The 24,128-nt window shown below is 43.0% G+C and overlaps 1 protein-coding gene across 4 annotated transcripts; it reads left to right on the top strand.

The window, feature by feature from the left end:
* Window positions 1-259: 259 nt before the first annotated feature.
* PLA2G10 (phospholipase A2 group X) lies at window positions 260-23,665 on the top strand. Of its 4 annotated transcripts, none has more exons than XM_050317296.1 (6): window positions 260-293; window positions 1,817-1,985; window positions 16,162-17,359; window positions 20,417-20,582; window positions 21,801-21,907; window positions 23,086-23,665. In XM_050317296.1, the coding sequence occupies exons 3-6, from the start codon at window positions 17,314-17,316 to the stop codon at window positions 23,229-23,231; spliced, it is 465 nt and encodes a 154-aa protein (XP_050173253.1). In that variant the 5' UTR covers window positions 260-293; window positions 1,817-1,985; window positions 16,162-17,313; the 3' UTR covers window positions 23,232-23,665. The 4 variants fall into 4 exon arrangements, with proteins under 4 accessions (XP_050173253.1, XP_050173255.1, XP_050173254.1 ...); XM_050317298.1 differs by lacking the exon at window positions 260-293 and having other exon boundaries at window positions 828-1,985; window positions 16,162-16,345; window positions 17,148-17,359; XM_050317297.1 differs by lacking the exon at window positions 260-293 and having other exon boundaries at window positions 828-1,985; window positions 16,162-16,345; window positions 16,811-17,359.
* The last annotated feature ends 463 nt before the right edge of the window (window positions 23,666-24,128 follow it).

Here is a 24,128-nt window from a genome sequence, read left to right as displayed (position 1 = left end):
CGCACGCCTTTGCACCCAGCGGGCCGGAGCGCGCCCCGGGGCGCTTCGGGCGGGCGGTGCCGGGCGGGCGGGTGTGCAGACACCGGGACAAACGGGCCTGCCACCGGCCGGGGGCGCCGCTCGGGACAGCGGGGCGCTGCGGACCCTTTAAGGCTCCGGTTGACTCTCCCGGAAGCCGCCTCACATGGGCAGTGCGCATGGAGCCGTCCCGCCCAGTGACGTCACACAGCTGTGGAGGGGCGGGGCCCTGAGCGGGGGCGGGGCCTCGGGCGCTGAGGGCGAGCGGCGGCCAGGTCAGTCCTTAACGGGGAGAGGCGTTTGTGAGCCCCGGGACTTCGGATTCCTTGTGCTGGAACTCACAAAACACGTGTATGAAACAGCCCCTGAGCGAGCAGGCGGCCGAAGGGACGCTGTGCTGTCATTTCCTGCTCAGCGGCAGGTGCGGACGGGGATCCCTTCCCAGGCAGGCAGGGTGTCCCACACGCCGTGCCCACGGAACGGCCGCTTTGCAGCTCCCTGCAGTGCTGTCCCAAACGAGAGGGGTTGGGTTTCCCCCTCTCTCGCAGTGGACGCAATTGGAGCTCTGATAAGGAACATGGGGAAGGGTCTGGAGGAGAAGCCCCACAAGGAGCGGCTGAGGGCGCCCGGTTTGTTCAGCCCGGAGGAGACCGAGGTCAGACCTCACCGCCTGCAGCTCCCTCACGAGGGGCAGGCACTGAGCATTGCTCTGGGAGACCAGAAGCACTCGAGGAGACGGCACGGAGCTGTGCCGGGGCAGGGTTAGGTTGGGGATCAGGAAAAAGTTCTTCCCCCAGAGGGTGGTCGGGCACTGAACGGGGTCCCCGGGGCAGTGGTCACAGCAGCAAGCCTGACAGAGCTCAGGGAGTGTTCGGACGATGCTCTCGGGCACATGGTGGCGTTTTGGGGTGTCCTGGGAAGGGCTAAGAGTTGGATTCAATGATTCTTGTGGGTCCCTTCCAAATCAGGATATTCTATGATTCAGTTTCCTTTTTTCCAGCAGCATTAGTGATGACTGTCAGCAGTGCAGCTGACCAGTCTTATACATATGTCCCAGAAATACTGCAGTAACTGGTGTGGCCTGTGTGGTAGGACTGCAGAGAGAAAAGCTTTGGAGGTTTTAACAAGTATATTATACAGATTAAGCTACCACTAATCATGACCTGAAGGAATGCAGCCAAATGGTAGTTTATCAGCTGAAGTTATGCTGATGGAAAGTTCCTTGACCTGGTGTGGCATGAAACATTAATTATTAAACATATTAATACATTCATGCATTAAACACTGTTCCAGTCTAATTACTGTGGAGGGACTGTAAATATAAATTGTTGAAACTCTACCTTGAGGCTTTTCCCAGCTCCAAAGGGTGAATTACCTCCCACTGATCTCAGCCAGGTCGATTCTGGAGACTAAGTGTGACAAGTCAATTGTAGCAGCCAGATGTTAAATAGTTAATGCTCAAGTCGATAGAATGGCATTTAAAAGCTCCACAGGACTCAGTGTGAAATTGGGCCTTTGCTTATTGCAGGATCTAAAGGGACATGAGAGAAACAGAGTAAAAAAGATCATGCATGGAAGGACAGTTACATCCATGGATCATAAACCATGAAATAGAGCATAAAAATGGGAGGAAGGCTTATCCAATTCCAAATTACAGTTGTTTGAACACTAAGCAGCTTAAGAAAGCAAGCAGAATGATCATTCTCATCCAGAACAGCAAACCACTACTGAAGTAAAATCTTTTGGCTGGGAGTAGCTCGATGCTAATCCTTTTGATTTATAGGTATTTGATTTATAGGTATTACAGAAATCATGTTGCTGATTTTCCTAAACCTGCTGTTTGGATTGGCTGCATCCCATTCACCTGGAGAGGATGGCCTGCTGGGAGCTCTGCTGATGGGCTGACTGCTTTGGGAATGCTTCAGAGGTAATACAGACTGCAAATGTGAACCTGAAAATCGCCTCAGGTAAAGTTAAATTACTGAAATGTTTGTACAAATACCCTGCCCATCAAACTCTTAGAAAACAAAGTAAATTTTGTTAGAATTGGGAAGCTGTTGAGCAAACTGCTGACTTCTTTTTTTTACATCCTTATAAAATCTTGAATAAGCTTATGAAGCCAAACAAGCAAAGGGACTTGTCTTGAACTCTAAATAAATTTTTGGAGAGGAAACAAAACCTCCCTGATCAATAGAATTATGTAGCTGTAAATGATAGTTCCAGATGAATGGAAGACAAGCTCTTTTCAGTTTTTTCTTTATCTGCAGCATCTGAAATCCTTATCATGCAACACTTGCTGACACGAGGATTAAAGTTCACTGGAATTTCTGACGTGAATAAGTTATTTATATGTGGACATAATTCCAGGAATGTACTCCCTTCAAAACTGTTTTGATTTTGGTTGGTTGGTTGTTTTTGTTTGTTTGTTTGTTTAATTTGAATCAAGGTCTTGATCTTTTCCAGACCCAGAGTTCAATAATATACATATGGGTGAAGACATTGCTCTTTTTCCTTAAACAGTGGTTATGGAATATGACTACATATGGAATGTATGGTTATTCCAACTCTGCTTGTATTTTGGGAAGGAAAAAAAAAATCTCCTTGAATAATTAAAACAGGAAATTTCAAAAAATGTTTTTTGGGGTTTTTTTAACTTCTGTAAAAACAGTCGGTTTTGGTCAGGCATGAATATATGTTTTCACTGCTACCCAAGGAAATAGTTCACAACAAAGAATGTACACATGAGTTCTAGAAATACTTCACCCAGACAGAGCTTTATACAAAACTGGAGTATGAAATAGAGAACTCCCTTGGTGAAGGCAAAGGGAGTATTGACCTGAATTAACAAAACAGTTAAGCCATGTTAGATCTTTAAGAGAAGAGAAACCTGCAAAATTAAACTGAACTAAGTCAAATTATGAACAATTCCCTTCCAAAGGCAATTGATTTAAGCAAAATACTGCTCTTGATTTTGAAGAATCATATGTAGATCAAATGTAGCTTAATGGAGTGATTTCTAAAAGTGAATTTGGTGAGTTTTTTTGCTTGTTTATCTGGTGGACCCTCACTATTATTGTTCAGTTTGCTGCCAGTGCCTGACACCCTTATTTTGCTGAGGATCCCCAGAGGTGAGTGAGCGTCGCTCTGGCCAGAGCAGGAAGCTCTGGGGCACATTTTTGTAGCTGGCCAGCACATGGAGGAGGATTCCCACCAAAGGTATTGCCAGTATTAGGTTTTGTTTCTGTGTTTTTCATGGTAGGGATGGATCTCTATGATAAAACACTGAGTATTGCATACAAGGTATGCTCCCTGTGATGTTTATTTGTTCTGTCACGTGTGTACCGTGCTGTTGAAAACCCTGACCCACTGCAGCACTGAAACAGCAAAAGCTTTTCCTTTTCAAATGCTGATGAATCTGTACATTATAATTTCCAGCACTTTCTAGTCAAATTATGGGCTTGAGCCTCGAAAATAGGATGACTTTTTTCTTTTCTTTAACAGCAACTACATCAGTGTGTATTTTTTTTTTGAAAGCCACATAAGAACACTATATCCTATACTGGACAACACTTATGTCTGTATAAATAAACAGGATTTTGGTGGCTTTTTTTGACTTTTTTTTTGTTTATTCTTTCTTAAACATCTATATATTACAATTTACTTACCCTCAGACTTAAACTAACCAGCATAACAATATCTTCCTGCAACACAAATGGCACGTTGCAAAGCTGTGTTTGTGACTTGCCACTCAAACGACCGTGTTTTAGATACACTTCATTTGCTTTTTGCATGCAATTCTTGCCGTGGCAGAGTCGTGATTTGTGCTGTAGCTGAGAGAGTGACAGTGGTGGAGGGGCAGCAGTGTTTGAGAACAGCCACGGGGCAAGTTAAACTGTAACTTTTATGGGACGAGCCCCATTGTTACCTCTGAACCTTTCCTAGGTTTCCTTGGGAAACTACTGAGCATTTTTAAATTAGTTGAAGATTTCTTCCTTGTCAAAATTTCGTTGGAAATCATGGAAGCCAGTGAAACACCTGCGGGACTTCACAGCAGAGAACACTCTGTGCCGCCTCCCCGTGGATTCTCTCCCAGCCCGAGGGGATTTCCCCCCGCAGCGGTCACGCTGTGACGGCAGCAGAGGGCGCGAGTGCCCCCGGGGGGAGCCTGACCCGGGATGGAAGGTGCAAAACTAGAAAGGATTTCTTAAATTAAACAGAAACAGAAGCCAAGGCACCTCAGTGCGGTGTTTGAGCACACAGGAGCCAAGTGGGGCGAGCTGGAATGTGTTCCTGCCAGCCACCACTATGAGCGTGAGCTTCGTGCCTCGGGGCAGCTCAGAGGGGAGCCGTGAGTAAAACACGTTGCAGCGTGACAAAGTCACGGGTGACTGGTCTGATGAGGATGTGAACAGGAAAATAATCATCTTTCAGATGGGTGAGAGATCTTCTGTTAGCCAGAAAAAGACAAAAAAGAGTGTGGGCAGCACTTCATTTCATGTCCAGTGAGCTAAGGACACTTTCTGAGGGTGCAGGATCTATCTTGAAAAATGAGATACTGATTTATATATATATATCAAGATGCTTCAGGGATTCAAGGAAAGCACATCATTACTTATTAGTTTGTCAACTCTCTTCTTTCTGAGACATTTTTAATTTGTTAATGTTGTGTTAGTCTTTACAGTTTCTCTAAAGAAAAAAATACTAGACCTTTCCCTGCCCTTTAAAAAATAATCTGTTTTTCTTATTATTTATTGTGGTTTAAGAAGGATTAAATGTAGCAATCTATGCTTTTGGATTGTTTTATTCTATTCCATTTTCTCAGAACTGCTCTTTTATTTGTATGTAGTAAACAGCCCTTGTAGATTAAGCTGAGGAAAATTGCACCCATTTTCTGACCTGTTTGCTAATAGAATATTTACATCACTGTTGTCACCAGCTAACCCATTATCATGAGCTTCAGCTGTTTACATCAGGTCTCAATTTTATCATTTGCTTTTCTGTAACAGAGCCCTCACTGAGTAATTTAGCAACTTAAGGTGTGTCTGATGACTTCCTTTGGAAGACAGAGAGTGTTGCTGCATGCACTGGTAGCACGAATCTCAGGAAGTGTGTTATTCAATGCACGATGGAATGTGGGTAAAGGGAATTGATCTCTTTTCTATCACAGGTTATACATGAGGTTTAAACCTGCCCATAAAGAAGATGGGGAAGGGCAGAACAGTGGTTTGTAATCTAATTCAGTTGAGGAATGGTGCTTTGGCAAACAGCACAGCAGAGCTGAGGGATATCTCTCTACACATGGAGTTTCCTGCCAGAATAGCAAAAAACCCCTCTTTTTAGCTTTGCCAAGATCTAGAAGGTCTCAGTCTCAGACCTCTGAGAAGGTCTCAGGCATGTAAAAGCAACTCAATGTGACTTTTAGGAGCACAGGTTGTCCAGGAGAGAGCAGGGAGGGAGGTGTGTGCTGACACCCTCCTGCCTGTGCGTGTGTGCAAGCAGACCCGTCCCAGTGACCCCCCTTTGTAGGGCAAACGTTGGGTGGCTGTCAAATACTGAGCCCAATGCACATTGCAGGGGTTTACTTCAGAACAGCTTTGCTCTGAACACACAGGTTGAGTGCTGTGGTTGGAGCACACCTTCCCATCTCATTCCCCAAAGGAATCCCATGCTCTCAGACGGCTCTAGGAAGCGACCCAGGGCACGGTACGTGAGGCCTTTTGAGCCAAAATGAAGTGCTAAATCACACACTTGGTGAGTTGCTCGTGGTAGGAATGATCTCTCTGAAGCAAGTTTTGCAGAGGACTGCTAAAGTGGCTTACAATCCTCCTGAAGCTGGCAATCAGATTATTCTTTTCGTAGGTGAGCTAAGTAGGTTAAACATCTTCAAAGCCTCTAAACTGTATCTCTCATATCCTGAGAGCTATTAACACATCAGCTCTGAGTCTGCTTCCCTGCAGTCTTAGGTCAAAGGGGCTAAATGTTAACACCTCTCTGCCTTGTTTCATCATATCCACGTGGCTAAAACAGAAATTCCCCAATCATCATATTGGTTCTTCTGAATTCTCAGCTCTCTCCATGTATGATGTGGGAAGCCCAGGCCCCTCACACCGAGAATGGCACCACGACACAGTGAGAGACCAATACCCTAATTCCTGCCAACAGGATAAGCATTTATTCATCAGCTTATCTTCACTGTCATACTTACTCCAAAAGGTCAAGCAGGTCATCCAAAACTCAGGTGTACAACCACTAGCAAAAAGGAAACAGTGTTTTCAAGCTGAATATATTCTTGGGCAACAAAATGTTTTAAAATACAAAAAGGATAAACAGTATTTTAATTGTTGTTTGTCAAACAAGATGGATCAGTATTTTAAGAAAATTATAGAAGTAGAGCAGAAAAACATGAGAATTCTTTGAATGGGGCTCTGAGCAACCTGGTCTAGTGGAAGGTGTCCCTGCCCGTGGCAGGGGGCTTGGAACTACATGATCTTTAAGGTTCCTTCCAACCCAAACCATTCCATGCCCCTATGAATGCTGCTGTAGATACCTTAAGAGACTATTTTCTTTAAAGAATTACGCATTGGTAGTCAAGTTCTAACCCCAAAATTATAAAAGTTTTACTCTAAAATAATAAAATGTTGGGATTGTAACATTTTAGGGATTTGATTGATTTATCACTGAAGTTGCTATATAAACAACACAGTCGTTGGGAGTCAGTGATTCCACAGAGAATTATTCTGAAGAAATTAACAGATCTGAAAATAAGGTTAGCACATTTTCTTCATCCCTGAAAGAGCCAGTATTCCCCAGTATGCTGCTCAAGCATTCTGGGAAGCAAGTTTGAACTCCTGTTACTCCTGCCTAATTGAGCAGTGCTGACATACAGCTGTGAGCTGCTTGGCACAAGTACTCCTCCAAACACAGGCAGCTCCAGCAGTGATGGGAGTTCCATGACAGTGGATTAACAGACTAACACAATATCCTTGGTTTCGTGGAGTTTTAGTCCTGAAGTGTGGAAGAGAATCCAGCAGGCCAGGCAGTTTACAGTGGCCATTGCAAATAATGGCACTGATGGAGCAGCAAGACCTTTCACAACAATCTCAATCCACAGGGGTATTGCAGGGAGGATTTGGACACTCGGAGAAAGGATTTTAGGAAACAATTGCAACAGGATTGCACTGCCATTCAGGTAGAAGTTGCTACAACAGGCAGAGTCCTGCTGTTTCTCATCCTTTGCTCTAATCAGCTTTTCGCTCATTTCATGCCTTTAAAATCTGGTTTACAAACCCATTTGTGTGCTTCTAACACCCCGTGCTTTGTGTTTATGCTGGACTCAAACCAAACCTGGGATGGTTGGGGTTTTGACTTTGTTGAATGCTGTCCTCTAAAATGTGGCACCCCACCCATTGACTGGATACAAAGGGAGGTTTTTAATTGACAGGAGAGTTAACATTCTTCCAAACCTCAGTCTGGAGCCTGTATAATTATACTGAGGCATTGTTAGAAGCAATTTTAAAAGGAAATGTTGCCTTCCTCCTGAGGTTTTTCTGTATACATGTAGTTAGGGCATGTCAGCCTTTCTTTAAAACTCCAGCATTGTTATTGTGAGAGGAGAAGCAGCACTTTATAGCACAGAAAATGACAACCAGCTCAGCTCCTCCAAATGCAAACCTCCACCTTGCCACTGACTTTGTATGGAGCTTCCCTGACTTTTCTGTAGTTATCCTGAGTCTCATTATTTAAATTTGTAAAGTGATTTTATAAGATTTTATACCTGTGCAGCTGTTGCAGTGATTATTCTTTTACATAAAAATGTAGTTTTCTTCTGCAAACTGCTGAATCTCAGACAGTAGATAGTTTTATACTTTTTTTTTGTTACCTTTTAGAGATAGTAGGAATATACTGGTTTAACTGAGGTCAGACCCCAACCTCTAATAAGGATTGTTAACACTTCATTTATATTTTCTCAAGACTAAACCTTCTCTGGCTGTCAATTGAAACATTTTAATTATTGAGCTTACTGCCATTTCTTCCTTTTCTCAAAGGCTTTCCAGATCATTACCAGAAAAAAATATTGTAATTAAAAACCCACCTTTTTCCTGAAGGGAAAAAAATTGTCTTTATAAAATTTTATTTTTACTATAAAAATATGACCCACTTCAAATGTGCACAGTCCCATCTTACTGTAACTCAGGCACCTTCAAATAAATCCTCCCCTAGTTAGGCTGTCCCATTCCCACCTCTGGCTCCAACTCCATTCAATCTTCTTCCAGCCACTTACCAGATGCTCTTCTGATAACAGAACAGGAAGTTCTTTATCTTCTAAAGTTGGGTGACTCCAAATTTAATTATATGCTTTAAGCTGACAGAAAATATTGCCTTGCTCAAAAAGAAATGACTTGGGCTGGTGCGAGAGATGCCAGGGCCTGTGGCACACAGGGCACAGCAGATGATCTGACCTCCAGCTCTCTGAATGAACGACAAGCGACTTCAGAAACCAAAGATAAAAAGATGATGGGCAGAGATCAAAACAAAGTGATGAAAACCAAAACTGAAAGACCAAAAAAAGACTGAAAGCAGCAGTGTAGCAGTAAGCTGGGACACTGGTTTGGAGGGGGACCCTTCTCCAGGGGATTGTGCTGCTCAGGGTTCTCTCAGAGGTGTCCAAGGCCAGTATTTCAAATAAAATTAGGACTGCTGCAGCTCCTCCTCTTCCTTCAACTTAGTGTCATAATGGCCAGAAAAGGACCCACCTAATTCCAGTCCTTCCAGTTGTGCAGTAATCAGCTAATTATGCAGATGACAGCAAACTGAAGGGGGGATGCAATATGTGTGCTATGGCAGAAAATGTTTCTTTCCTGATATGAAAAAAGTGATCCTTTGGTGCTTGTATTACTTTATTTAGATCTTGTTTTCTGTCCCAAGGAAGATGCATTCCCTTCCCTAGGACCAGGAATGAAGTCTTGGAGAGAATTAACTCCTTTACATTGCTTTACATTTTAATTCTACTTTATTTGTATGCACATGCAAAACATGCTTGCACCCATCCATAGACAAACTTTGTTGCTTCAACAAAACAAAATAAATGAAAAAGACTCCTTGATGGGAATTGAAGAAAATGGATGTTCAGCAGCGTCTCAGCACACAATTATCCCATTATTATGGAAGAGTGATAGACAGTATTGACTATTGCTTTTTTTAATAAGAACTACACAGGTAGTTCTTATTGGTGGCTGTCAGAACGAACGAATCTAAACAAAAATTCCATATAGTATTTTACAGAATAAAAATTAGGCTTGCTTATGTAATTAAGTTGGGGTATGCCTCCCCCTGACCCTCCACTCTAAATAAGACTTGAACACAAGCAAAGCTTATCTGTTGCTGGCAAATCCTTCCTAGGGATTACATGGGGCATAAACGAATAAGGGTTTATCTTTTCCTCTTTCTGAGAGAGGAAGTAACCAGAGCAACATTGAAACATTACTGGGGCATTAAAAATTCCAAACAGAATTAGGAAATTCTGTTGGGATTCTCACAGCGCTATCAAATCAACATTAAGGTTGAGCATTCAGATCCTACAGGCAGACCACACATAAAATTCAGAATGCTCTGTGAAGTAAAAATGTCAAGTATGCATAAGCTGTTTATTTTAAAAGATAATCTGAATATGTTCAGCATAAAATTTTGCATGAAACACCATGTTACTCCTGTTTTTGGGGTACCATTGTCACAAAACAAACCTAGACAAAATTTTTACCAAAGCTTCCAAAGGAAGAGGTAGAGAAATGAACTACTTTGTTACCTTTTGACTGCTGGTTCTGAGATCACCTGTGACTGGATGCTGTGCATATTTTAGGAATTTAAAGCCATTTAGCAAGATTCACACCTCTGACAGTGGAAAACTATTCTTTTTAAAGCTTTACTAGGAGTGGTTCCTTGTCCCTTTTTTCCTGTCTTGCACATCCTGATGCCAGTGACACACAGGAGAGCAAACTGCCTTAGTCTGTCCAGGAGAAGCAGAGAGAACAAGGTGCTATCCCTGCTGATACAAACAGGGTACTTCCATGGCCTTTGGTCTCTGGATGTTCTGATGGCACCTCACACTCCTTTGTATGTAGGAACAATGGTCTCCATACATGTTATTTTAAAGAATACAGCTCTATGTGTTTAGGATGATATGGAATTTATTAATTATAGGACCTGTAATTTTTCTAGATGGCTGGCTATGAAAAGCAGCAAATCCAGTATCACCATTTGGAATTCGGTTTATTTTAAACCAAGGAAGCAATTTATGTGTTGGTCACAGAATCACAGAGTGGGTGAGGTTGGAGGGGACCACAGTGGGTCATCTGGTCCCACCTCCCAGCTCCTGCAGGGTCATCCCAGAGCACACAGCACAGGATTGTGTTCAGATGGTTCTGGACTATCTGCAGGGAGACTCCACACCCTCTCTGGGCGATCTGTTCCAGTGCTCAGTCAACCCAAGGTCATTTTCCTGGTATTAAAATAAACCCAAGAAGAATGACCAAGCCAAGCCCATTGGTGGGCTAGTGTTCAATTTGTACCATGGAAATCATGCAACATTTCTGTATGTCTTTGAACTCTGTAAGAGTTAAGTATTACCATCTTCCCTCAGCACTGTCACATGGACAAGGTACTGGGACTTAATTCAGCAGCTTCCTTCAGACTCAACTCTTTTCTTAGCTCTCTGTGACAGTGAATCTACAAGTCTTCTGCTCCCAGGTGTCCTAAATATATCTTCTCTTGTCCATAACTGATCATTTTTAAGGAAATATAAAGCCTATAGAATAAAAAAATCTTTCATAGTTTTGGGGAAAAGTATTCTTAAGCCAGTAATTGATACTGCAAAGAAGCATAAGCTTAAATCTTTATAATTAGAGGTTATATAAATTGTTCTAAATTGTTTATATTGTATAGTACCCATGGTATTTGTTGCCTTCCAAATGCAGTGGAAAATAGGCCTACACAGAAAACATAATAATATGTTTGTCATGACGGCCCAGATTTGAGAAAGCATTTAAACTCTTACCCTCTGTTGAGATGAGAGTCCTCACTTCTCACTGGAAATCAAAACAGAAGCTGGTGCCTAAACAAGAGCAGCCCAGCAGACATTTCCCTGAACACTGATGTGCATGTTGTGCCCTAACACTCAGTGCATACCCTCAGCAAATGACTGTTACACCTTTTTTGCTGATTTGGATTAATCTGCTTTATTTCAGGGATAGCAAATCATGATGTTAGAGCTGACAGTGTTCTGGTTCAATTACTCCTCATCCCAGTCACTCTACAAAAGCAAAGAATAAAAGTAGGAGACCATCCCCCAGATATCTGAAGATGAGATATTCAGAATCTATTTGACAGGTGACACATACTCGGTTCTTCGGCACCACTGAACACCCTTTTGATCCACATGTCTTAAGATACCAGTTTTCCTCTACTCACTTCTTTCTTCCTCATAAATTCTCTAGCTAATCCCAGTGTTCCTCACCCCTCAGTACTTCCAGGGATTTTTTGACTCTCATCAGTACATTCAGTAACTTCCCAGTCCCCAAAGCTGTCTGGAGGCATTGCAGGTGTTTAACAACAGAGGGCTCTTGAGTGGATTAGGCTGGAACAGATGACACCGACATTCTACTGACCTTTCCTTCAATGGACACATAACCTGGGGGGTTTACACTGCAAAGTGTCCAGTGGCCATAAAACTCTTCACAGCTGAGGAAGCCTCAAGAACTGAAGGGTCCTGAAAGAAAGGTGTAATACAAGCAGAGCAGACCAAGAGGGCGTTCACTGTTGACAGGGTGAAGAACAAAACAATTTAGAGGTGAACAAATAAACAGGTAAGAAAATTTGCATTTTAAAGATGAACATTTAAAGACAATGAAGAGCCAGCAGACATAATAACAGGGAAAGTTACACATGATCATAATATGTGCATTTCTGTCTCATCCCTCTTAAGTGGAATGTAGTTTGCACAATCTCTATAAATCCATGTTCTGTCTTCACCCTGAATACTGCATGCAATTCTGCAGCTGCCCCCCAGTCTCAGTAAAAACAGGACTGGAAGAAGAGTGAGAAATGGTCAACAAGGACAAAAGGATAGAAATGGGATTTCATAAAGTGAGTTAAAATGGTAGAAAGTATTTCTTTATGAAAAGGGTTCTGCTTCTGTTCGTGACAAAGCTGCCGAGGTAATAAAAGTAGGCAAAGTCTCAAGTCTCTTTGAATTCAGTACAGATGATTTCCCCTGTGCATTTGCATATTTTAGTTGGTGATAAGTGGAAAAAATAATTATCAATTAATTTGTTATTGCAGTGGAACAGGCCTACTGCCTTCCCTGCCTGCAGGCCATGGTTTCATGAAAACCTTTAGGCGAAAAGGAAGTGGTATTGGAGTCTCTTGCAGGGTGGAACTGCTAATTTGAAGGTATCTGCTATCACATCACAATATCATAGAATAATGTAGGTGGCAAGGGACTTCTGCAAGTCTGCAGTCCAACTTTCTCCCCGTGGGCCGTGTTTAGCTGAGTTCTGTATCTCTAAGGATGGGGTTCCCATAGCCTCTCTGGGCAAGCTGTTTCAGTATTTGACCCTCCTTGGTTAAAACAAACAGAATTGTTTCCCATATTGAATTGTTGTAAGTTGTGCTCATTGCCTCTTGTGCATCTCTGGGAAGAATCTGGCTCCATCTTTTCTACACCATTAGCAAGCAGCAGACAGCAGTATGAGCTCTCCTCACCGTCTTCTTTAAACCTGAGCAAATCCAGCTCTTGAATCTTGTCTGTCATGAACTGCAGCCCCCTGACAGTTTGGTGGCCTTCACTAGCCTGGCTTTAGTGTGCCAATGGCTTTCTTAAAATCAGACACAGAACTCCAGATGAAGTGTCACCAGTGTCAGAGGGAGGGGAAGAATCCCTTCCCTCCAAGCCCACCAGTGCCACTCAGCCCAGTTTGCAGCTGGACACATTTGCTCCAAGAGCACACAGCTGACTCATATTCCATTTGACCCCCAGCTCCTTTTCTACAAAGCTGCTCTCTACCCAGTCGGTTCCCAGGCTGTCCCACCGTGTGGGGTTTTGCCAACCCAGCTGCCTGGCTTTGCATTTGCCTTTGCTGAAGTTGATGAGGTGCCCAACAGCTCATTTTTCCAGTCTGACTGGGTCCCTCTGAGTAGCAGCCCTGCCCTCTGGCGTATCAGCCACTCCCCCCAATTTGTATCACCCACAAATGTGCTGAGAGGTCACTCTATCCCATCACCCTGGTCATTAGATCAGCCATTTCAAGAATCCAAGTTGCTGTAACCTATACAAAGCAAGCAAGTCAAACATCCTTCCAGAGAGATGCTTTACACTTCAAAATTTGTTTTACAGAAATGCACACATTGCAGGTTATACCACGGGCTGGTACAGCCCTAAAGTGGGATTTTGTTCTGTGTGCTAGGAATGGATTTGAGATAATACCCTGTACATTGCAAAATAGTATAAAATAGCTTAGCAGAATGTTTTCTGATCTTCCATATGGAGCTTTACAATTCTCATGCATTTTGGAACGACATCCCCAGCAACATGAGCTGAAGGGAACGTTGGTAAACAGGAAGCATTGGTTGTGAAAAGGAACTAAGAGAAGATGGAAGGACATGAAAGAGAGAAAACCCAGCCACACCTCCAAAAATGGGATCAAAGGCACTGAATGTTTCCAAACAAATACTCAAATAAGGAGAGCTGTTTGGTTTGGGAGTTTTTTATGAAGACAACAGGGGAAAAGAAGTTGATGGTGTACTATTTGGACATTGAGTATCTGGAGGAACATACTCTTGGAAGGGATACATTCCAGGCTGAACCTGTGTCTCAGTCTGGTGTTTAAGAAGATGTGGGATAACTCAGGGACATTTATGAAGTGTAGCAGATGCTACAGCCATCACAAAGCACCTTGAGCAGATCACCCTGCCTCCATTCCCACCTCTAACAATGGGAAAATCATTTCTTTCAGCGTTCTTCATTAGTTCATTAATTCAGTGGGACAGCAAAAACATCATATATAGCTTAACTGCCACATGCTTAATGCTGTAGGATCCTAATTTTGTAGGACTGTGCTTAGACACCTACAGACCATAGTACTTCTTTACTCATCATTATCACACACATGTTCACATCAAGTAAATGCAGAGAATGTATAAATGTGACTAAGTGAGGTGCCATGCTTTTTCACTTCTCAGGAAAAGTAACTGCTCTTGCTAAATAAAAAAATTAATAGAACTGTTATTACTACAAAAATAAAGCTTTGCATCTGTTTAGTCAGCAGTATCTACTGTTACACTGCTCTCAAAATCACTACCTTCATCTTGCACTTATATTAACTGTATTCCAGCACTTTCCATAAACATATTAACATTTTGAGTAATATGCTCTGTCATCTTCCTACATGCTCATAATCACAGACACTGAGAAACAAGGCTTTTGCAACGAGTTTAACAAGTTTGCCAATAACAGTGTTATGCTGTGAGAATGTTCCTCAGTAGAACTACGTGCCTCAATAATATTAATATATTCCTCAGATTTAAAAACAGCTTAATTGAAGCAATCATGAGGCACATGCAACCTTGTTTGAGAAAGTATATTTGAAAAGCAAATGCTTCTCCCCACCCCTGCACAGCTCCAGTTGACAGAAAGAAAGAATTCATCAGTAAGAAGGAAAATGCCATTTGTCACATATGACTTGAGCCAGTTTTCAAGTGCTTCAAATGGAAAAAAAGGAATACTATGATATGAAATATAACAGGTTTGCACTGCCACATAAGTTTTTAATTAAAGGAATTCAATCTAATTTTAAAAAATATGATTCTGTGGTAATCCATGTGAACTTCCAATCTGTTACTGGTATCTTTTCTTAGCCATATGCCATGGCAATGAGCTGGACAACCTAGCTCCTCCTCAGTAAAAGTATTTCCTTCTATCAGCTTTCTCCCCTACCCCCCAGTTTCACTGGATGTTCTCCTTTAAACTTTTCCTACAATTCATAGGAAACAGAACTCCTGACTTACATTCCTTACTTCATCACTTTATGTAGTTATTGTTATTCACATCTTTGTGTACTTTCTGATAGAAGCAGCTCTAGATAGAACATTTCAGTCTCACTTGATTTTTCAGTGGGTTTAAGGTTACTTTCCTTTCTTCAGAGAAAAAACTTATCAGCTGCACTGACACATTGCATCAGTCAGTCTCCCGAAGAACAAACATGAAATGTAATTCATCTTGCTCCCTTGGATACTGTTTTCATTGTCATATCCAAAGGTATGCTGGATGGGACACTGTTCAACTGGAAGTTTCATGAAACATCTCTTGAAGACCATTAAAGGTTCTAATAGGTGTGACTTATTGACCGGAAGAGCTGGTAAACAAATGCAGAAGTGACAGTCGAGCCCAGAGTAACTGTAATTAGCACTGTGACTCCATGAGTAATGGGGAAATTGCCCTGACCCAGTTGGGGGCAGGAGCAACGAAATCTGGAAAAATATAAAAAAAAATATCCCAAATAGATGGGTCTTCTACCAAGATTTCTCAGGGTCATGGACAAAAGCTGTGGTTGCCACCCATCCCATTTCACGAGTGCTCCAGTCCACTCTGTTGGGAGACACGGTGGGAGCTCCGCTCCATAGCCAGGCACAGGCACGGGCAGAGAAGGCCGGGCTGGCAGAGAATCCCAGCTGCCTGGGACGGATCTACAGGGCCTCAGAGGCACACAGGGAGCCTCCAGCACCCTCCATCCCTCTGCAGAACACCAGCACTGGGTGGAAACCCCGCTGACTCTGCTGTGACAAAGTTCATCCCGTCCCCCTGTGCCTGTCCAAGCCCCGTTCACGGCTGTCACGGCTGTCACGGCTGTCACAGCTGACGGCCACGCCTGGTGCTCTGCTCACAGTTGCACAAAGGCCTATCAATGGTATATCAATATCCTGCCTTCAATTGCTGTGCTTCCACATTTATCCCACGCTGCCCTGACTTCAGTGCCAACACAAATATCTCACACAGCGTGGATTAATGAGAGCGTGACAAAAACAAATCTGATCTGTCTGTGCATGCTTTTTCTCTGTTGGAGTCGTACCACATGTGATTTTCTACCTCTGCAGATTAAAGAGGAACGATATGATGCAGAAATCACAGCATTTTAATGCACAAGTAGAATTATCCTTCAGTAGACACATGAGAAAAGGTTTCATTTCTTTGATGAAAATACCATTCACTACCAAAAACCCCACCAAACTACCTGCTGCTCTCCAACAGTAAGATGACATGACCAAGAGCAAGTTCTTGGTAAGTTCCATAAAAAACTTTTCATTTTATCTCTGTCCATATCCTAGCAGTGTAAGCCAAGTGACATCCAGTGGGGGTAATAACCTGGAATATAATAATGAATAAAAAAAAAAAACAAACCACCAAACAGCACAAAAATCAATAGTTCAAATTTTGGAGCTCCTGATTGCTGAGAGGAAATGCACTGGTTTTAGTGCAATAATGTGAAGTCTGAAGGAACACTTGGGAAGTATGAGCAAGGAAAAAAATCACATAAAAGCAAGTGGTATTGTTTGTATGTTGAGAAGGGCAACAAAACTAATATGGCACCCAGTTGTAGGTTTTACAAAACAATACAAGAGTTGGAAAGGGAAAGGAAAATATATGCACATATTATACAATGTGCAAAAAATATTTTGAGACTCTGTTTTGGTTGAGGTACAATTAAAAAGTTGTTTGGATTAAAGTACAAATATCCATAACCAGTTTAGGAGCTGGTTGTTCTGTGGTCCCCCAAGAAAAGGAGCAATCAGGAGATGAAGTCTGGCAGATGCAGACTACAGATAGAGCACATGTCTTCAGCACTGGGTGTAATTAACCACCAGACTAACTTACAACACAGTCTGCTGCCACCCTAACTCTCCAGATCTGGATTAAATTACCAAGGAAGTGCCGTAATTCAAAACGAAAACATAGCTACCAAAGCAGGAGGGTCCTGGAGGAGCGGAGCCCCCTCCTCAGAGACTGCAGGGCTCCTTCCCGCTGTGCCCGCACCGCGCTCCGGTGCCGAGTGACAGGTCCCATCTCTCCCCGGCTCTTCCAGCGGCAGCTCCTCCCTTCTGGCCAGATGGACAGCACGGCTTGGTCCGGGGCTCGGGGGGACCTGGCTCGGGGCAGAAAGCAGCCTTTTATAGCCGGCCCGCCGCCACTCCGCTCACACCTTCCCGCTCCGCTCCCGAGCGCGCCGCCGGACCCGCAGCCCTCAGCCCATGGCACCGCTGCCCCCGCTGCTGCTCCTGCTGCTGCCCGCGGCCCGTGAGTACAGCCCGACACCGTCCCCACCGCCCGCTGCTCCCCGGCCCGGGCGCTCCGCACCGGAGGGAGGGGGCTCGGCCGCGTCGGGGGGCAGGTGGGAGAAGGGGGAGAGGAAGGAGCGCCGGGAGAAGCGGTCACGGGACGTGCCTGTCTTCCCACGCGGGACAGCGCAGTCCCCGTGACAGGTGTCCCCGCGCTCGGGCACGGCGGGGTGGGACTCGCCCAAAGGCAGAGCCCGATGTGCCGCTGACAGCGGCGCCGGCCCCGGGCTGGGCTCTCACAGCGCTGCTGGAAGTTCCTCAGCGATGCGAGCTGTGCCAGAAAAGGGGTTTGAAACCAGGCTGCAGCTCGCACGTGCAGGAACAACCTTTCTACAAAGCCAATACCTTCACCCCTGCTCCTCTCCGGGTGCTGGAGTGGAGCTATCCCAGAGCACTCGAGTTCCAGAGCCGTTCGAGGGCAGGAACCGCGAGAACTGAGATTGCTTACAAAACTGAGTTCTCCTGAAAAAAATGAGTCAGTCTTTATAAACAAGTTATGATGTGAGAATGTAATTAAAGGACCCCTGCCTCATACCTGAGCACAGCCAATTACTCACTTTGCAAATATTTAATTATTTTTTTTGTCTCCTATGTCCTATTTATAAAGCAGTATTAAAGACCAGTTGTGGTAATTTACAGTCCATTTCCTCATAGGTTTTCTGGGGTGTTCATCACTGCAGTATCTGAATGTACTTATTTCGTTCCCATAGTGACATGGTAGATCCCAGTTTTAACTGCTTAAAATTATGTGGAACTTCAACTACTCAAAGCCTGGCTCTCAACTGAGTATTGCAGCAGCTTGGTACTCCAACTCCCCAGGACACCCAGCAGGCAGGGACCAAATTATTAGTAAACATCAACAGGCATTGTTTTAAAGTGATTAAATTAACCTCATGCTGAACCTTTGTGACAGGTGGAAGGACAAAATCCACTTTTCCAGAATAGCATTCTGCTGCTTTAATTAAGAGATTCTCTTTTGTCTTCTTGCACTTCTTTTTTTATACATTCCTACACATTCACCACACCAAATCTTGCAAATAACAGGATGACAAGGACAAGGGCCCCAGCTCATTCTAGAGCAGATTCTGGGCATGGAAGGAAGCAGGGGCTGGGGGAAGGCACTGGCACGATTACAGCCCAGAAGGTGAGGTGCTTGCATAATGGGGCTAACTTAAGGCCCCACCAAGCTCCCTGTCCCAGTTCTAATTCCTGACCTCAGCACAGCCCTGTGATTCGTCCAGCATTTTGATCACCCTCCAGACCTCATCCTTTGCACGGCACAAACCTCAGTGAGAGCAGTAAGAAAAGCCATGGAAGCGCTGCCGTGCCAGCTCAGGGCGCTCATTCCAGCGAGCCTGGCTGCGCTCCGAGGGCTCTGACTCAGGCCTGCAGTCACCCACTCCGTGGGCAGTGGGCAGGATGGGAGATGCAATTCACCTGTTTCCCAATGCTTGGGCCACAGGAGCAAAACAGGCAAATTTATCCTTTCAAAAAATTCCCATGTGACCCCAGTTTGTGGAGATAGCACAAGAGCAGTCTGGGCAAAGAGGTGAGCGGAAAAAGGCCACTCCTGATGGCTTATCAAACAAGAGGTAAAAATCTAAGCAAACACCAAGAAGCCTGGCTGTTCTTTCTCAAAGGGTTTTTTACCATTCTCACACACAAATCAATTGTATTTCTTAATGAGGAGATTACATGAGGTATTTAAATTCCATTGTTTTCATGACATTACACGTGCTTGAGGTCACGAGCATCCCACACATTTCAAGTTACTCAAATGTGCTGGGAACAGTGTTTTTTCTGGCAGATTTTCCATTAACTGATTATAGCTAATCATATAATCTATTATAATATAACCTGTTATAATAGATTACTCCATTAGTCTATTATAATAGATTGTGTTATATAGATTATGTAAGAACTGCATAATCATCATAGTTATTTTGTAAGAAAATAAATATCAAAGCCTTCAGCAAGAAAGTCTAAATATTTTTTCTGGTGTTGGTCTCCCTCACAGGTATTATCAGTTATTAATTGTTTATGTCTTTTGCAATCTGTATCCAGTTTAGTTTTATAAACTGTTCTCCTCATATCAAAATAAGTAATTAGTTTAATTACTAAGAAACTCTAATCAGAAACCTCCCACTAATTTGTTTTGTACTCATTCACCTTCTTAAAATGTGCTATAAATAGCTTGGAGCCAGCCCTGCAAGGAGATGCTGCCCATTACCATTAAGGATCTTTGATGCATTAGCTCAACCTGCAGGAGGGCATGAACCCCAGAAAATGTCACCCAGTGTCTCAACATTGTTCTGCTGCTCAGGATCTATTGCTTTAGTATTGACATGGGACAGTTAAAATATAATTCCTAAATACAGTTTGTTCTGGGGAAATACTTCTGACAAACCCTTAAACAACAACGAAACCCAAATAAAATGAAAAACAAAACCAAAAAAACTCCCAACCCCACCTTTCTAATTTCCCTGGAGATGACTCCAAGCATCCACCCATTTCCCTGTTCTATATCCACCACCATCCCCACCAGTTATTTGTCTGCTTTGTCTAAAAATGAGGAAAACCAGAACCCTATCATAGAGGACACATTTGTTCCAATGTAAAGCTTAAATTCTACAAAATAACCATGTGGGCAAAACTGCATGTTATAAGGAGAAAACATTGCAACCCTTGGGGCAGCCAGTCCTAAAAACCTGTGGCCTGGGCCACAGAACAGATGATGCCCTTACCAGTTTTCAGACTGGAGATGACTGAAGTCTGCCACTGTTTGCTGCCTGGAAGGGAGGAAACCCCTGCAGCTGTTCTGACTGGACTGGGGTAAATGAGAGGGGGTCAAGCAGTGTGACCTTGAAGTGTCAAAAACCAAAACTGCATTATTTCCAAATACCATCATTTATTACCAATGCTTAAACACCCCCCCCAACAACACCCCAACCCCCCCAACTACTTTATATTCTCCCGTTTGATTCACTAAAAACTCGTGTTTTGTTTTTCTCCCCAGTTTCCAGCGGCGCTGTCGGGGCCGGCCGGTCCAGGCGGCCCAGGGGGATCCTGGAGCTGGCCGGGGCCATCCGCTGCACCACCGGCCGCTCGCCCTTCGCATACCTGCGCTACGGCTGCTACTGCGGGCTGGGCGGGAGAGGATGGCCCAAGGACAGGGTGGACTGGTGAGAGGAACTCCCTGAAGTGCAGAGTAAAAGGACTGAAATGTCAATCAGGCCTAGTTAACAGCACAGGGGGCTGAGTTCAAACACACCTCAGGAATGTCGTGTTTCTGCAGATCTGCACCAGCCCTGCTTGCCTTCAGCTCACACTTCCCTTGCATGAATGTTGGATTCACAGGACAACTGAGTTTCTTTGCTGGTGCTGTTTGACCAAAAGCTGAATAACTGAAGTCTTGTTGGAGACAGTTTAAAGTTCAAACATGCAAAAAAATCTATAAAAGTAAAAATTAAAAAGGCAATTGAAAAATCTTGTGATTTTACTACCATATCCTTTTATTAGTATTCAAAACAATACATAAAAATTATGCAAAATCCAACCTGTTGAAAAATAAAAATAATTCTAAACCCAAACCTTTCTAGTTAATACAAAATCTCAGCCTATTGACTATCATCAATTTAATTTGTAATTGAACATTAGCTGACAAAAAGATGATTTTCTGGTTTTTTTTCAGGGCTTTTTGCTTTTTTAAAAGTTTCTATGCATGAACTGGAGTTATTGACTACTTTCTAGGCATGTGCTGTTCAACTGTTACGTTCCACAGGATCTTTACAGAGCTATTCGTGTGGAATTACCAAGTAATTACTTAATAAGCATAGGAAAAAACAGTAATTGCAAAGTGAGAGCTCACAGCATTAACTTCTCCTGTTGCAGACACAAATTCCTCAGGCAACCTAAACACCATGTGCTTACTATAATATGATGGTTTGAGGCTCCCAGGAGGAATCAGAAGGAATGCAGAGTTTGTGGATACACCCTGTTCTTCCACCAACTCAAAAAAGAAAGGGTGTCATTAGTTTGCAGCAAAAACTTAAAAGCTCCCTAATTTCAGGTCCTTGTTACCTCCCCTGCTTGCTCTTCTGAGCTTCCAATAACTACACCAGACTCTGCACCAGCACATTTTAATGTTTTAGGCATTAAAATATGTCATTAATGCTCACCTGTCTGCTCAGTTTCACAATGTCATAAAAAGTCTATGAATTCATTATGCCAATTCCGACAAGAACAACTTTGGAATCATAATTTTGAGCAATTTTCTGTATTTTTTTCATGATACTGAACTAACACTTCAGGTGCATGTTTTATTATTTCCCAGCTGTAGTAACATGCTGATAAAACCCACTGACTGTGTGATCATAAATCACCAGTTCTGTCCCTCTCAGGTGCTGCTTTAACCACGACTGCTGCTATGGCAAGGCAGAACAGGCAGGTTGTCAGCCAAAGACTGAGAGTTACCACTGGGAATGCAAAGACAATTCTGCTGTGTGTGGTGAGTGAGCCCTTGAGAGGTTTTGATGGGTTGTTTGTTTTTTTTTTTTTTTAGGGGGAGGGTGTTATTGGTTTGGGTGCTACTGATTATCTCATTGACTTCACAGAATAAAGGCACTTTCTCAATTAACTGTGAAATTCTGACTTTACCATCCTTCCTTTCACGACCTTTTTGCCAGGATGCACTGTGCCTGCAGAGAGCACAGCTCTGCCACCCAACTGAACACAGTTTCTTATTCTCAGTCCCCACCTACTGACACACATGAGCAAACAAAATCCTGATCTGCAAGTTCCTATTACCCTTCCAGAAAACATGGCCAAAAACCTCCTCCTTTTCCTCAGCATTGATATTTGTTGATGTCAGTTACTCTACATGTAATTTTATGCTTCTACCCAGAGGGAGTCGCAGCATCAACATATATACAGGAAGAACTCTTCCATTTTGTGGCAGAAATTGAGTTCAGACACAAAACTGAACACTTGTTCTGCTCCTGGACAAATCTCAGGCAGAGATTTGGCTAAGCTTTTAAAATGTTAAATACTCAGACAAAATGTAATCAAGGATTCCTCAGTTTACAGACAGTTGTAGAGAGAAAAAACCACACATTTCTGGCTTGGCACACTAAACCCAAAATACATTGCTGTAGAAGAAAGTGTTCATGCCAAGAAGAAACTCCCATGCCAAGAAATCTGTTAAGCTGCAACACTACAATTATTAAACAAATATGACAAGACATGGATTTTATCACACTTGAACCCACTTTACCTAACTTCTTACTGAATGCCTTGATAAAAAAGAGGTGGGCAATTGAAGCTGGACATGGAGCATCTTTGCAGCCCATGTATATATTTTTAGTGCTATATCCTTGAGTAGATTAAAGGGTGTGATGGAAACTCTCTTCCCAACCTCAGGCTTCGCTAGAGCAGGAGGGCAAGCAGGGAAGGCCACACACCACTTTCTAAAGAGGAATCAGAGTTGCTTTATTAAAGAATGTGAAGAAGAATATTTAAGTCTTCATGTGACTGCTACATTTTCACCTGCCAAGATCAGTGATCACCGGCTGATCCACGGATCAATTGTTGCTAAACCAAACCATGCCTGTACATTCTCTGTTGGCATTCCATTTGTCGTATTTTATTACTTCAGACTAACATCAAACTTCCTGTGTTTTCTTTCAGATTCACTAGAAGACAAATGTCAAAAAATGGCCTGTGAGTGTGACCGTGAAGCTGCCAAATGTTTTTCTAAAGCTCCGTATCACAGGAGATACCTTTTGTGGCCAGACTTCATGTGTGGGGAGATCCAGCCTCTGTGCAGGAATTAGACATCCACCATCAGTCTTCATGAAACCTCTGTATGTATTTAAATCTAAAATGACTTTTTTGTGTCACAGTAGTGACAAGTGATGTTCCCCTTTGTTGATGCTCCTTCTTGCCACCTCAGCCTCTCTACCCAAGAATGGCCAAAGTAAACATTTATCCTCTCATTTACCTTGTGGAGTGCCCTTTTCTTGACTAAACAGGAATCTGAGTTTATCAGATTAAGACCCGACAACATTAATTTTGTTTATATTGAGATGCACAGATTTGTCAGATTCATAATATCACCTGCTATGAACTTTTCATCCTCCCTCCACTGACTATAAGACACAAATCAAACTCCTCAACTAACATTTATCTTAACATCTGTTAACTCTGAACTGACTGGAAAAATGCATGAAGTGACAGTGTCAGCACAACTGCATTAAACACAACTCCATTAAACACTTACTATAAAAGCCTAATTTAACTGTTGCATCTCATTCACCTTAAGCAATCCTACCTGTATTGAGGAGGGCCTAATTAATTCTATTTTTCTAGGTTTTAAATACAGTTTTCTAAAAAGCTGCTCATTTGACATGGCTCAAGCTCATTACTCTATGTACACCTTGAACTTCCTGTGAGCACATGGAGAAATTCTGCCCTTAAAATTTTAGAGCCACATTTAAAAGTGCAAATGCAAACCATTAGCAAAACAGAGACATGAAAATGCAGCAGCTGTTGGGACCAACTTCCTTTTCTACAAGGGTTTGATCTTGGACAGCAAGAGTTTACCAAGTTCAGAAGTGTGCACACCTCACCAGGATGGAAAGATGGTTCTAACTGGGGTCACTTCATAGGCTTTTCTAACTTTTTAGGAAGAGAAATCAATACCAAGAATTGCTGAATAATACACTTTTTCC

Source organism: Myiozetetes cayanensis, unplaced genomic scaffold (assembly GCF_022539395.1).
Source record: "Myiozetetes cayanensis isolate MyiCay16 unplaced genomic scaffold, myiCay2020 scf20-37, whole genome shotgun sequence".
Classification (NCBI taxonomy): Eukaryota; Metazoa; Chordata; class Aves; order Passeriformes; family Tyrannidae; genus Myiozetetes; species Myiozetetes cayanensis.
This window is presented reverse-complemented; position numbering and strand designations above follow the sequence as displayed.